The 12,474-nt window shown below is 27.4% G+C and overlaps 2 protein-coding genes across 4 annotated transcripts; one reads left to right on the forward strand and one right to left on the reverse strand.

The window, feature by feature from the left end:
• Nucleotides 1-6,466, reverse strand: LOC112682081 (transcriptional adapter 3-like). Of its 3 annotated transcripts, none has more exons than XM_025552550.1 (10): nt 6,224-6,466; nt 5,884-6,161; nt 5,617-5,813; nt 4,049-4,126; nt 3,893-3,982; nt 3,610-3,827; nt 2,517-2,626; nt 2,118-2,278; nt 1,899-2,057; nt 1-1,643 (listed from the first exon to the last, which is right to left on the reverse strand). In XM_025552550.1, the coding sequence occupies exons 1-10, from the start codon at nt 6,232-6,234 to the stop codon at nt 783-785; spliced, it is 2,163 nt and encodes a 720-aa protein (XP_025408335.1). In that variant the 5' UTR covers nt 6,235-6,466; the 3' UTR covers nt 1-782. The 3 variants fall into 3 exon arrangements, with proteins under 3 accessions (XP_025408335.1, XP_025408334.1, XP_025408336.1); XM_025552549.1 differs by having other exon boundaries at nt 2,517-2,629; XM_025552551.1 differs by having other exon boundaries at nt 2,517-2,629; nt 6,220-6,466.
• Nucleotides 6,467-8,571: 2,105 nt separating this feature from the next.
• Nucleotides 8,572-10,741, forward strand: LOC112681940 (queuine tRNA-ribosyltransferase catalytic subunit). The gene is made up of 2 exons (XM_025552318.1): nt 8,572-8,822; nt 9,503-10,741. The coding sequence occupies exon 2, from the start codon at nt 9,542-9,544 to the stop codon at nt 10,718-10,720; it is 1,179 nt and encodes a 392-aa protein (XP_025408103.1). The 5' UTR covers nt 8,572-8,822; nt 9,503-9,541; the 3' UTR covers nt 10,721-10,741.
• The last annotated feature ends 1,733 nt before the right edge of the window (nt 10,742-12,474 follow it).

The following is a 12,474-nucleotide window of genomic DNA, read 5'->3' on the forward strand; positions in this document are numbered from 1 at the left end:
AAAAACAAAGAACTTCACTTATTATTTTGAACTTACAACATTAAAAATAATTAATACTTGAATATATTATATTCCATAAAAAGAATATACCAGTTTTGCATATATCAAATGAAGGCCTTGATTTGTGTGATTCATTGGTCGGAGACACAAACAGCTGGATGAAAACAGATTAATGCCAGGTATATTCTTTATTGGAACAGAATGTAGACATAAAATTATTAAGACTATAAATAAAATGTTTACTTTTAAATCTGATAAATAAATAATAAAGCTGTATCACTATCAGCCATTAGTTTGTCTAAGAATGAATGACCCAGATGATCAAAATTATAGTCAAAATACTAATTTGATGTCTGAAAATGTAATAATACTTTTTTTTTTATAAATCAAATATAAAGTGGAATTGTACTATAATATAGAATTTTAATGAATTTATGGATATAAACTAATCCGTTAAACTGACCTAAATACTAATTAGATAAGCAAAGTTCCTTACATAACATGTCTTTAAGGTAAGATTGAATTTTAAAGTGAATGTAGGTTGCATTCTTTTAATTAACAGACAATTTATCTAATATGAATTTTAAAAGAAAAATAGTACAAAAATTATTCTATGAAACTGTAAATATTATACTATTTTAAATACTAATATAAAATAGTTAGAATTAAAGAAAAAATAGAAATGAATTATAAGTAATGAGACCATTGATGACCTAACCTAACTTAGTTAAAGCAATATGCAACTTGTACTTATAGTTAGGTTGAGTGTGAGAGTGTTAAAATTAATCAGATAAATCTGTATAATCACTATCTTCACTTGTCCCATCATATGGTTCAAAAAAAACCTGTGGGTCATTTAAATTTCGAGGTCTTAGTTCTCTTTTAATTCCATCAATTGTATCCCCAGAAGGATCTAAATCCGGTTCATATTCAACAGGCTCTTGTTTAATTCTAATAGGTTTTCTACATTCAATTTTAGACATCTGCTCATTTTCTGTTATATTGTTTTTAGACTTTCCACGACGTCGTCTAATATTTGGTTTTATAGCACTACTACTTTCTTCATCTATAATTTTACCCTGTTGCTTATCTTTATCATTGATTTTAATATCAATATTTAACTCGGTTTGGTCATCTTTTTCATTTTTGTCTTTATCAGCCTCTTCAGTTTCATTTTTCACATCTACAGTCTTTTCGGTTTCATTAGCACTTACTTCTACCATTGCAACTTGTTCATCATTATATTCTAATTCATGATCATTCAGTTCTACACTTTGCATCTCTTCAATAATTTCTTCCTTAATATTTACTTGCATTTCATATTCATCAGTTTTTTCATTTTTACATACATCATGTGAACCAATGTTTTCTTTGATATCATTATCAAGTTCAGGCATTTCAGTTTTGATTTTTACTCTAGATATGGTAGATTCCTCATCACTTGATTCAGAATCATCAGAAATAGACGGGCTTAAGAAAGCATCCGGATCAAAAGTAACTGCTGAGTTAACAGTTTGTAACTGCAAAAGATACTTGCTACGTTGGTTTAATAAGTAACTCAGCTCATCATCTTCTTCTGTAATTTGGGCAATTTTTTTTTCTTTTGTCCATGATTCATTTTGCTGTCTCTTAAAGTTCAAAATCTAAAAAAAAAAAAAACATCTTTTAATTAAACGTTTTCAACATTTGAATTTGTATGAATACTTTTATCAATTTCATTTACATTTTTAATAAAACAGATTTTTAATTAAATATTTAATATGTATATATAATAATCAGGGCTTAAAACCATTCCTAATAAAGTTTGTAATCAGCTCCGGTAGGATTTACGGTTTTCGTTACAAACCGGTTATCAATTTTAAGCCCTGATAATAATAATACATATCAATTTGACATACTTCATTATTTATGCGTTCAAGTTTGGTATTTATAATATCCTGTACATAATCTTTACGGCATCGATGTAATAAAATAGTCAAGTGGTTTTTGTTCATTTCTCGTAATTGTGTTAATGCATCATCACATTTGTTTATTTCTTCTAAAATTTCATCCTGATCCTTAAAAATAATATTATAAATAAAAAGTATACCTATATCCAATTTATAAATTTTAAATACTTCATCAGGTTTAGCAGTCAAAAGATTTGGATCTACTGATTGTGATACTGGTTTGGAATGACGACCCATAAGTCCTAATTTATAAAGTTGCTTCTTGACATTTTGTTCAGCATAAAACTCTTGGCAAACATTACTCATTTCTTGTGGTTTGTCTTCGACATCTTGAATTAAATTAATATGATTCCAATTACAATATTTTATTACATAACTGTAGAGTTGAAGGAATCAAATACAGAGTAGAAAAAAAAATTGAACTATCAAAATAAAATATTTTAAATCCAATATTTTAAACGAATTGTTATGTAGAATTATTGTAACTTTTTTTAATTTTATTAATGAAACTTTATTTACAATCAATATAAACTTAAAAATTAACAAACATTAATAAAATGTATTTACCATCATATTCTGGAAAATGTTCCTCAAGATCTTCAATAGACATATGAGAATGTTCTAAAAGAGCACTTACAACTCTTTGATAGATTGGTTTGAATACACTACCATCATGACTGCTTCAATTATGATAAGAAATGATATTAATACAAAAATAGTTTGTTTGGTGAATACAAATAAAAATGAGTGAATTAAAATTTTGACAAATCTATTTTTTTTAATCCAAATAGTTTTGTACGGTATATTCTGAATTAAAATTAAGCATACATATGCAATACTGTGCAATGATATATTGCCTTATGGCATTAACATCCTAAATTTTTAGTATTGCTGTACTTTTTACATAGTTAATTCGCTATTATTATATAATTTAATATTTTGTATGTTAAGATATAAAATTATTTAAATATTTATAATAGTTGTAATTAACACTTGTGTTAACAAATATTTTATAAGTCACAGCTAAGTTCATGTCCATCTATACTCAATTCAACAGTCTTATGCAAACACAACGAAAATAATTTAACTAGACCTATTTCTAATATTTTATTTCACTTTATACTTAACTAAAATAAACTATTTAATTTTTCCATTAATTCCCCTTTAAATAATATCCTGAAAACAATTATTTTTTAGAATACTAAATCTCTTTACATATGCTCATACTTGCTGAATCCATAATCGCTAACTTTCAAATCTTATAACTAACTTTGTCACATCATAAATTATTTTTATTATCTTTATTATTATTTTTAAGTTTATAAATTAATTTTCCTTTGTTTGTAATACTATAATACTAAATTAATTTTTTGTCCATTAGGTAACATTATATTATTATTATTAATGATTTTATATTTTTATTAATATTGTATAGTTGTACTTAAATCGTAATGCTTAGAGGCAAAGGCACTTATATATTAAAATAAATATATATACAATTTATAAATCAAGTAAAATCAAAATATTATTGGTAGGCTTATTTTTTTTAGCAAAACCAAGTGTTTCATTATTTTTTAATATACACATTTCACTAATTCTTTTTCAGAAAAAAGCTAATAAAATTGTATACACGCTAACTTTATTTTAATAATTTACTTACGCTGCAGCATTAGCTCTATTCACTAATTCCACAACTTCAGGAGACACACGCTCGGCAAGTTTAAGCTTTTTAGAAATTGGTCGCGGAGAACATGAAGACTGACTTTTTTGCATTTCTAACTCTTCTTTAGCCCAGTTCTTTGCATAATGTTCACCTAAAGGTGGAACTTCATATAACTTTTGATTGGGACTGTAAGATTTGACTAGATCTTCTAACCACTGAAAAATAAATAACATTTAAATTAAAGGGAATGATTGTTACAAAAAATTATTTTTTTTTTTACATTGAGATCTTCTTTCTTTACACGAGCAAGATAAGGTTCAACCAAGGACCAAAATTTATTTGCTGATTCAGTTTTATTAGGTGGCAGTTCCTAAAATACAATAGTATTGCAATGTAAATTTAAGATAATTTTAATTAAAATTTGCAATCCTTTTACTTTACTAGTTGCATCAAATTCAACTTGAATCTTACGGCATTCATTAACAGGCGATATTTCTGCAGCAGCTCTGGGTCTCTGAAAAAGTTTTGCAAAATTAAAACAATAATAGTCAATTTTATCAATTAAACCTATGAAACTACTTAGTATAAGTACAATAAACATTTAATTACAGTAGGAATTTATCATGAGAAACGGATTTAAATTTAGTAAAAAATTAAAAATATTTAAGTATATATTTGTTTATTACTTTATAAATATTTATTTATAATATTGAAATATTGAAATTGAAAATAAGATATAATTCACTATAATTTATAAATAATACATAATACAAAAATAAAAATAATTATTCTGAATCATCTGAATATTCTTCATGGGAGAAACAATTAGAAACGATATATAATTTGAGATTTTCAAATTTTAAATTATGGCGATTTGATCTTAGTATTGCTTTATAATGGCTAAATGGCTTCTCCTTATCAAAGGAAGTGACAAGTGCATATATCATACATGTTAATTCTTTTGGACTGTACTCTATTTCTAAATTAATTTTTGGAGTTTTGTTTAATAGTATTTCTCTATCTACTTTACAACCTTAAATCCTAGGGTTTTTCCCAATATGTTTTGTAATTTAGAGTTTATTAAAACTCTAATTTTTCCAGGAATGCGTTCTAATTGCTTAATGGCATTTTTACTATTTCTAAGCTCTTGATTAATGCCATTTAAGAATTTTCTAATTTTGAAATAATATCAACTAAAAATTTAAAACTGGTGGTAATAAGTGCTAAATTGTTTTGCAAGTTTTTTTAAATTTGTACCTACTTCCTAGATAAGATATACAGACTTAGGCTGCGAGCACATTGAATGCGTTTTCGTACGAATTTGATTTGTGTGAACTTGTATGTACACGCACGAAGGATCTCAGCCTACCAAATACTATGCGAGTGCGCAGACTGGGTGCGAGTTGTTCGTACGTATACATACATGTAGCTCCGACGTACGAAAACAATCCGAACTTGTCCGGATTTCATTAACGTTCGTACGTCGGAAATGGATTACCCATTGCGTACCAGGATGTCACGATATTACCAAAACACTGACTATTTTACGGACAAAAACAAGTTCAGTGTGCGCACCCAATTCGTATGACCAGTATTCGTACCTTTTTGGTACAAAACAAATTTGTATCCAATGTGTGCGCGGCCTTAATCATATATTTTTGTCCATCGTAAAATATTAAAATAAAAACGGAAATTCTACAATAAAATTGATTATGTATATTTATTAGTAAAATATTTGATTATAATTTATTTATTTGTAAAATATTTAAAATAAAATTAGCATCAGTTCATTCAAAATTAAATGAAACGTACATATATGTCAATAACTCTCAGATATTTAAACTACATAAAAATATTTATTTCAATTAAAATTCGTTCCCTATTCATAAGTATAAACATTGTATAATAATTGACTAAATCAAAATAGCAATATTTGATTAAATTATTTTTTTTAGAGTAAAACAAGATGTATAGATATAATTTTACACGATTATCAAAACTTACAATTGTGGGAAGCTTAGGATTTTTTGCTGTTCTATTTAAAGAACGAGTAAACTGCATGGACGCAAAAGTAGCAAGCTCATCTTTAATTGTATTTTTACGTATAATCAATGAAGTTAACATTGCTTCGAGATCCCATTGAATATGGTCTAGTTCATCATCTGTCATTATATATTCAGAATCCTCTTCGTGATTCAACACTAAAATAATAAAATTATTTGTAAATAATAAAACACGGCTTTTATTTTTCAAAAAATTTGTTATGTGTACGTGTAAGTATTGCAGAATTTTCTGGAATAACTGTAGGTTTAAGTCGAGGTAATGACAGTTCTCTTTCTTCATTGTATTCTATACGTTTCTTTGTGGGTGGTGATGATGTGGGTGACACAATCATTTTCGGAAATGCATTACCATCAGTAGACGTTCCTTCCGCATCAGTATCGTCAGCAGTTGCTACGCACGGTGAAGAGGGCTGTCGCGGCTTTGGTCCTCTCCTCTTTGGCATACCCCGACCGCGACCTCTTAATCCTCCACGACGAGTTTGTTTTCTACAATACGGACACACACGTGTTACACAATTCATACACGTAGAAGAATGAGACACACTTACTTCGGAGACATGGTGATTCCGTTTTCGTGCGACGATTATTTATCGTTTGTTCGCGTGTTCCAACCGCACATTTCCCCGGAGTTTCTCAAAATCGAAAGTGATCGACGTAACGGCAACGAAAATGTGATATTCGTGTCGACGGACAAATGCACGTGTATAATCTGATGGATCTTTCGGGGAAATAATTAACGGAAACGTGAGTGTAAGGACGAATTACAAAATTGAAAATTACCGTTATCAACGAAGCTCACTATCGCTTGTGAACGGCGATAACGACCAGTGCAAGCGTACGGAAAAACGCGAATTATTGTACGTCCAGCTTAGGTATGTCGGCGGTGGTTGTTGTCTAATCATGTTATAATAATTAGGTACTATCCGTTTCCTTTTCCTACGGTTCGTACTGGTGAACTGTTTGTGGTACGAAAAACAGCACTGTAAAATCATTAATTAATTGTCTTCGCATGCGTACAGAAATGTTTTTGGAATACATCGAAAACTGGGTACATTTGGTTCTTTTAGATGCAGTATTCCTGCCGACCAATTGTATAACATTTGTATTTAGTAGGATATGAGTATTATCACAGAATAAAACCCTTTATTAATAATCACGGCTGTAGATAATAAGGTTGCGGAACGTAATATTATGTGTTATATATTATATATTATGCTGAACATAATGAAGAGGCAAGCCAAAATTATAGAATATTATAATTATATTATGTTTTATGTCAGAATGGTATTGAAAAGTACTGTGACTAATATGAACAGATTAAAGTGCAACCTACCGACAGAAAATATAATATAGATTATAGCCACGGTTAGACTATTAGAGATGGGAAGTTTAGTTCATTTCTGTGAATAGTTCATTAGTTTACAGTTCATTCAAGTGAATAATTCAAGTGAACTATTCTTAAGTTCACGAAGTTCACTAATTTTATTGATCATACTGTTATTGTTTGGCGGCAATGAACTATTCGTTTTATCACTATTAGTACAGCAGTACACAGTTCAGTAGTAGTTCACACTACTTATGAACAATTAAATATTTGTTATCTAATTGTAAATAGCTGTTTACCATTTACAGGATTTCGAACAACGAACCACAGAGAATTTTTAAAAAAATTTGCGAACTACTTCATTTAAATAATGCTACCATTTTTTTCGAACTGTGAACTGTTAAGCTACAGGTACTGAAACAATTCAGAATAGGTAGTTCATCAAAGTGAATAGTTCAAATGAAGTATTCGTTCATGAACTTAATATCTATATAGGCTATAACAACAAATGATAATAAATATCTTTACCACAAAATAGATGAAAGATTTCATCTATTCTGTGCCTTTACCGCGCAAATATGAATTTATGAATAAAAAACAAGAGGTTATCTAATCCCTACTAATCTTCATGGTCACTTTAATTATATCATTTGAGTTAAGTTTTGAGAAGTATGGCAGATTCTCCAACGGTATTCGAAGAAACACAGATTGATATGCAACAAAATTATCATATTTTATTAATAACATGGAATTGTAAATAACATAAAAGTGAAATACTCTCAGAAATGTTCAATATGTATTTATCTATGAGAATACGTCAACATAGTTATAAAAAAAAAGATTAATATAATATATTTGAACAAAGTAAAAAGAAAAAAAAATCAGCCAAATTGGTCACTTCTTAAATATTTAAGTTAATCAAGCACTTGCTAATATCCAATACGTCAATAATCGATGTCCAATGTACCTAGTTAATATATTTATCACATAGATACGTTGTATGCTGCTGTGAAAACCATATACCTTTTGAGCTTCACATTTTTACAGTCGTTCTGCAACCTTATTATCTATTGCCGTGCAAAGAAATTGAGGATACAAGGGGTCTTATCAAATGTTAATTTAAAATTTATTTATATCTTTAGCTATATAAGACCAACCGCAGAAGAAATAAATAAATTTAATCTTTTCAGCGGCCGAACTACGGACTAATTTTGAAAAATTTAAAATTAGCTTCCTGTTCATAATCCGCGCCACGAGAGACGGCACCCGACCGGCGACCGAAATCGTGTACAAAGCCCAACTATAATAATACGATGAGCGCCAATGAGTAGGCCCACGATTACAAACCGGGTGGTTAGTGAAGCGCGATAGAGGTGCGGTCTCTCGTGGCAGCGGAGTATAGTGTGAATGGTTTGAGTGACCTAACTAGGTTACGCTATCCTATGGGCTAGCGGTAATGATCGAACGGGTTTTTGTCGCACGTGGTTTTGATTCTCGCCGTAGGGTGCTGGAACTCCATATGGTGTATTACAGACGCCAATGGGTGAATATTGATAACGGCGTGCACCATATTGTTGATAAGAGTTATAATATTAGTAAATACGTTATTACATTTGGATTTATATAAATTTAGTGCTATGAAATTTAATAATAAAAATTAATTTCTTATCCTTTCAACTGATTAATGTACTTTCCTACGACTCTGCATTCGTATTTTGTTTTTTTTTTATAATTTATGTCCGATGAAAGCGTTTCGCAAATTGTCTGCTGCTATGACAAACCAAATCACAAAGTTGTGTTACTAAACCTCTAAATATATGTGTGTAAGTATTTTTCAAAATTTTAAACAATTTTTTTTTAGAAATTAACTTCCAATAATAATTCATGTCTTGCATTTCAATACATATTTAGATATTTACATATATGTTTAGGAATTGTTTGGTTATGAATTTATGATCCAACATTGATCAGTATAAATATTTCCTATCCTAGATCTTAAATTTATACGTGCATGATATTATGTGTTAATAATGAATTTAAAAGAAATCACGAAGTATATTAATTACTACATTATGACATTTGTTTTCTCATCTACTAATAATATTTCAATATATATAAATAAATAAACAAATAGTTTATTTATCTACTTACTTATTTCTATATTAATTTACAAGTATTAACCATTTAAATTTTTTTAATTATTTAATTATTTTAATAAATATTTTATTAAATGAGCGAATTTATAAAAGTGGGAATTTTTTCTCTGGTGTTTGATTCAAGACCTCATTGGTAGTGCAATAAAGATTGAATAAAGATACTTGGATTTCAATTTTTTAAATAAAAATGTATGTTCACTATAAACCAATTTTCATTAACCGTTATTATTATAATTATTATTTATGTACTCAATTTTTTTTTTATTTTTATTATTAATATAGAAATGTATACAATCTATATATATATATATATATGGTATACCTATAATATACATTTTTATTTGTAGGAAATTATATTCTGAATATATTCAAACTTATAAGTTATTATGGAAAAAGCTATGCAATTTGATGTAATTGCTACTTGTAGTACAACAAAAGCACGTACAAGTCTTATGAAATTACCACATTATACTGTAGAAACACCAATTTTTATGCCAGTTGGTACCAAGGGGTCAATTAAATCTGTTTTACTAGAACAGTTAGAAGATATAAATTGTCAAATTATTTTAGGAAATACCTATCATTTAGGATTACGTCCTGGAGTTGAGTTATTGAAAAAAGCCAAAGGACTTCATAATTTTATGGGTTGGAATCGTGCTTTACTTACAGATTCAGGAGGCTTTCAAATGGTTTCATTATTACATATGGCCGAGATTAATGAACAGGGTGTTAATTTTAAATCGCCCTATGATGGCACTAAAAGCTTATTAACTCCAGAGAAATCTATTCAAATACAAAATGCAATTGGTGCTGATATTATAATGCAGTTGGATGATGTTGTACCAACTACTTCAAAAGATGATGCAAGAATGGAAGAAGCTACATATAGAACATCACGTTGGTTAGATCGCTGTCTAAGTGCTCATGAATATCCTGAAAAACAGAATATATTTCCAATTGTTCAAGGAGGTCTTATAGATAATTTAAGGAAACTTAGTGGCAATTTACATTTACAAAGAAAAGTAAATGGTTATGCTATTGGTGGTCTCAGTGGTGGAGAAGCTAAAGATGACTTCTGGAAAATGGTTTCGTTATCTTCTCAGTTATTACCATGTAATAAGCCCAAGTATGTCATGGGAGTTGGATTTGCAGTAGATTTAGTAATTTGTTGTGCCTTAGGAGCTGACATGTTTGACTGTGTTTTTCCAACTAGAACGGCACGATTTGGTTGTGCATTAACTCCACATGGTCAGATTAATTTAAAAAATAATAAATACAAAATGGATTTTGAGCCTATTGAAAAAAATTGTATTTGTTCAACGTGCAAAACCTATACTAGAGCATATTTGCATCAGATTGTCAGTACAGAATCAGTTTCTTGTAATTTATTGTCAGTGCATAATCTCACTTATCAAATGCAGTTAATGAAATCCATTCGAGATAGTATTAAAGAAAATAAATTTCCAAAATTTGTACAGAAATTCATGTTAAATATGTATCCAAATAAAAACTATCCAAAATGGTGTATTGATGCATTAAAAACTGTAAGTATAGAACTGGAATAAACATTTTTAAAAAGTGTTATTAATTATTCTAAACTTTACATAAAATAAATAAAAAATGAAATTATTATTTAATATCTAAGTATTTACAATTAAATGAAGTACTCAGTAACATATTAGTTACTGTCTCATTATATTAACATTCAGATCACAAGTTAATATCATTTATATGTAATTAGTTAACTGTCATTATTTTTTTTTTATATTTGTATATTTGTCTATAATTTAATTATTAACTTGTAAAATCCTATGTTGCCCTCTACATAATTTTTACCATGTAGGATTTACTATTCATTGTACACATCTGATTCTAGTTAAATGCTATATTTTAACAAACTGAATTTTTGTATTATATATTAATTTAAGTAATTCGGTGTTTAACTATTTGTATTTATTGATGGTTCCTAATCTTAAACATATAAAGTTTATTAAGAACATAATAATAAAGTAAATTGTACATCAATTATTGATATAGGATACAAATTAACAACAAATTAAATATTTAAATATTTGTATAATTATTTAGATAACTTCCAATTTTTAAACAGGCATTATTATGCTAGTCATACACAAAAAAAAGCATCTTAATTTAATATAGTATTATAATAGTTGTATCGATGTACATAAGTAAATTAATTGTTGATAATTTTCTTGTTATATATTTTTTTTTCTTAAAGATCAACATACACTAAATATTTAATATAAAATTACAGTTTTCTTTTCTTAAAAATAAAAATAAAAAATTGCTTAAATATGCACAAACATATAAAAGTTTAAATATTAAAATTATTTTTTAAGGAATAGAAATAATATTATTTATCCATGTTCTAGACATAGCTTATAACTCATAATAATGCAAACAAAATTTACAATATTGAAATAATACGATTATAAGATTTATAATTGTATCACAATTTTTCCGAAGTATCTTAAATGTTTTGTTATTTTACATTTACTTCGAAATGTATGATGGTATAACTTTTAGAACTGTCAAATAATTTAAGACATGCCTTTTGTTAAATTGATTTTTTTTTCAATCAGAAAAATGGATTCCAAAAGACTGATTATATGTTATATCTCTGGTTATTATTAAAGTTTTCATTTTTAAACTACTGAATTTTTTCCATGATTTTTGATGTTACATCTAATTAATCATCTGATTTTTATTTTGTTATATTTATAGTTAAATTTTATTTATTTATATATAAATGCAGTAAATTATGAAGAAGAAATTACTAGTTATTAATGATTTTTTAATCGTGAATAAAATAATGTTTGAGCGAAATAAATATTTCTTATGTTTATTTACATATTATGTAGATAGTATGACATTGTTAAATTTATAAAATTAAATCGTTAAAAATAATTACCCTTTTAAAGTAAAGTGTCAATTTCAAAAATCGTTTCGTTCTACTGTATCACAGATTTAGATTTTAAACAATACACTTAAGTTTCAACTTTCAAAACGACTAATACTTAAAAAAACAAAACAAAAATTAAACTTTACTTGGCAATCTGGTGTTGAAAATTTCCAGTAGAAAAAATATGGTCCCATTATTATTTCATGAGATTTATGTTTACAATGAGTTTTATTTAGTTAAATATTGTTATTACATAATAAAATGTTATCTGTCCTGTGTAAATCTGAACGCAAAATGATATGTAGTAAATAAAATTTGCATTTTAAGTATTGTATTTAAACAAATAATAACCTTTAGAAGAAAATTGGTAGATATTAAATTTAATCATAAATTAAA

This window comes from Sipha flava, unplaced genomic scaffold (genome assembly GCF_003268045.1).
Source record: "Sipha flava isolate LNK unplaced genomic scaffold, YSA_version1 1_pilon_pilon, whole genome shotgun sequence".
Lineage (NCBI taxonomy): Eukaryota > Metazoa > Arthropoda > Insecta > Hemiptera > Aphididae > Sipha > Sipha flava.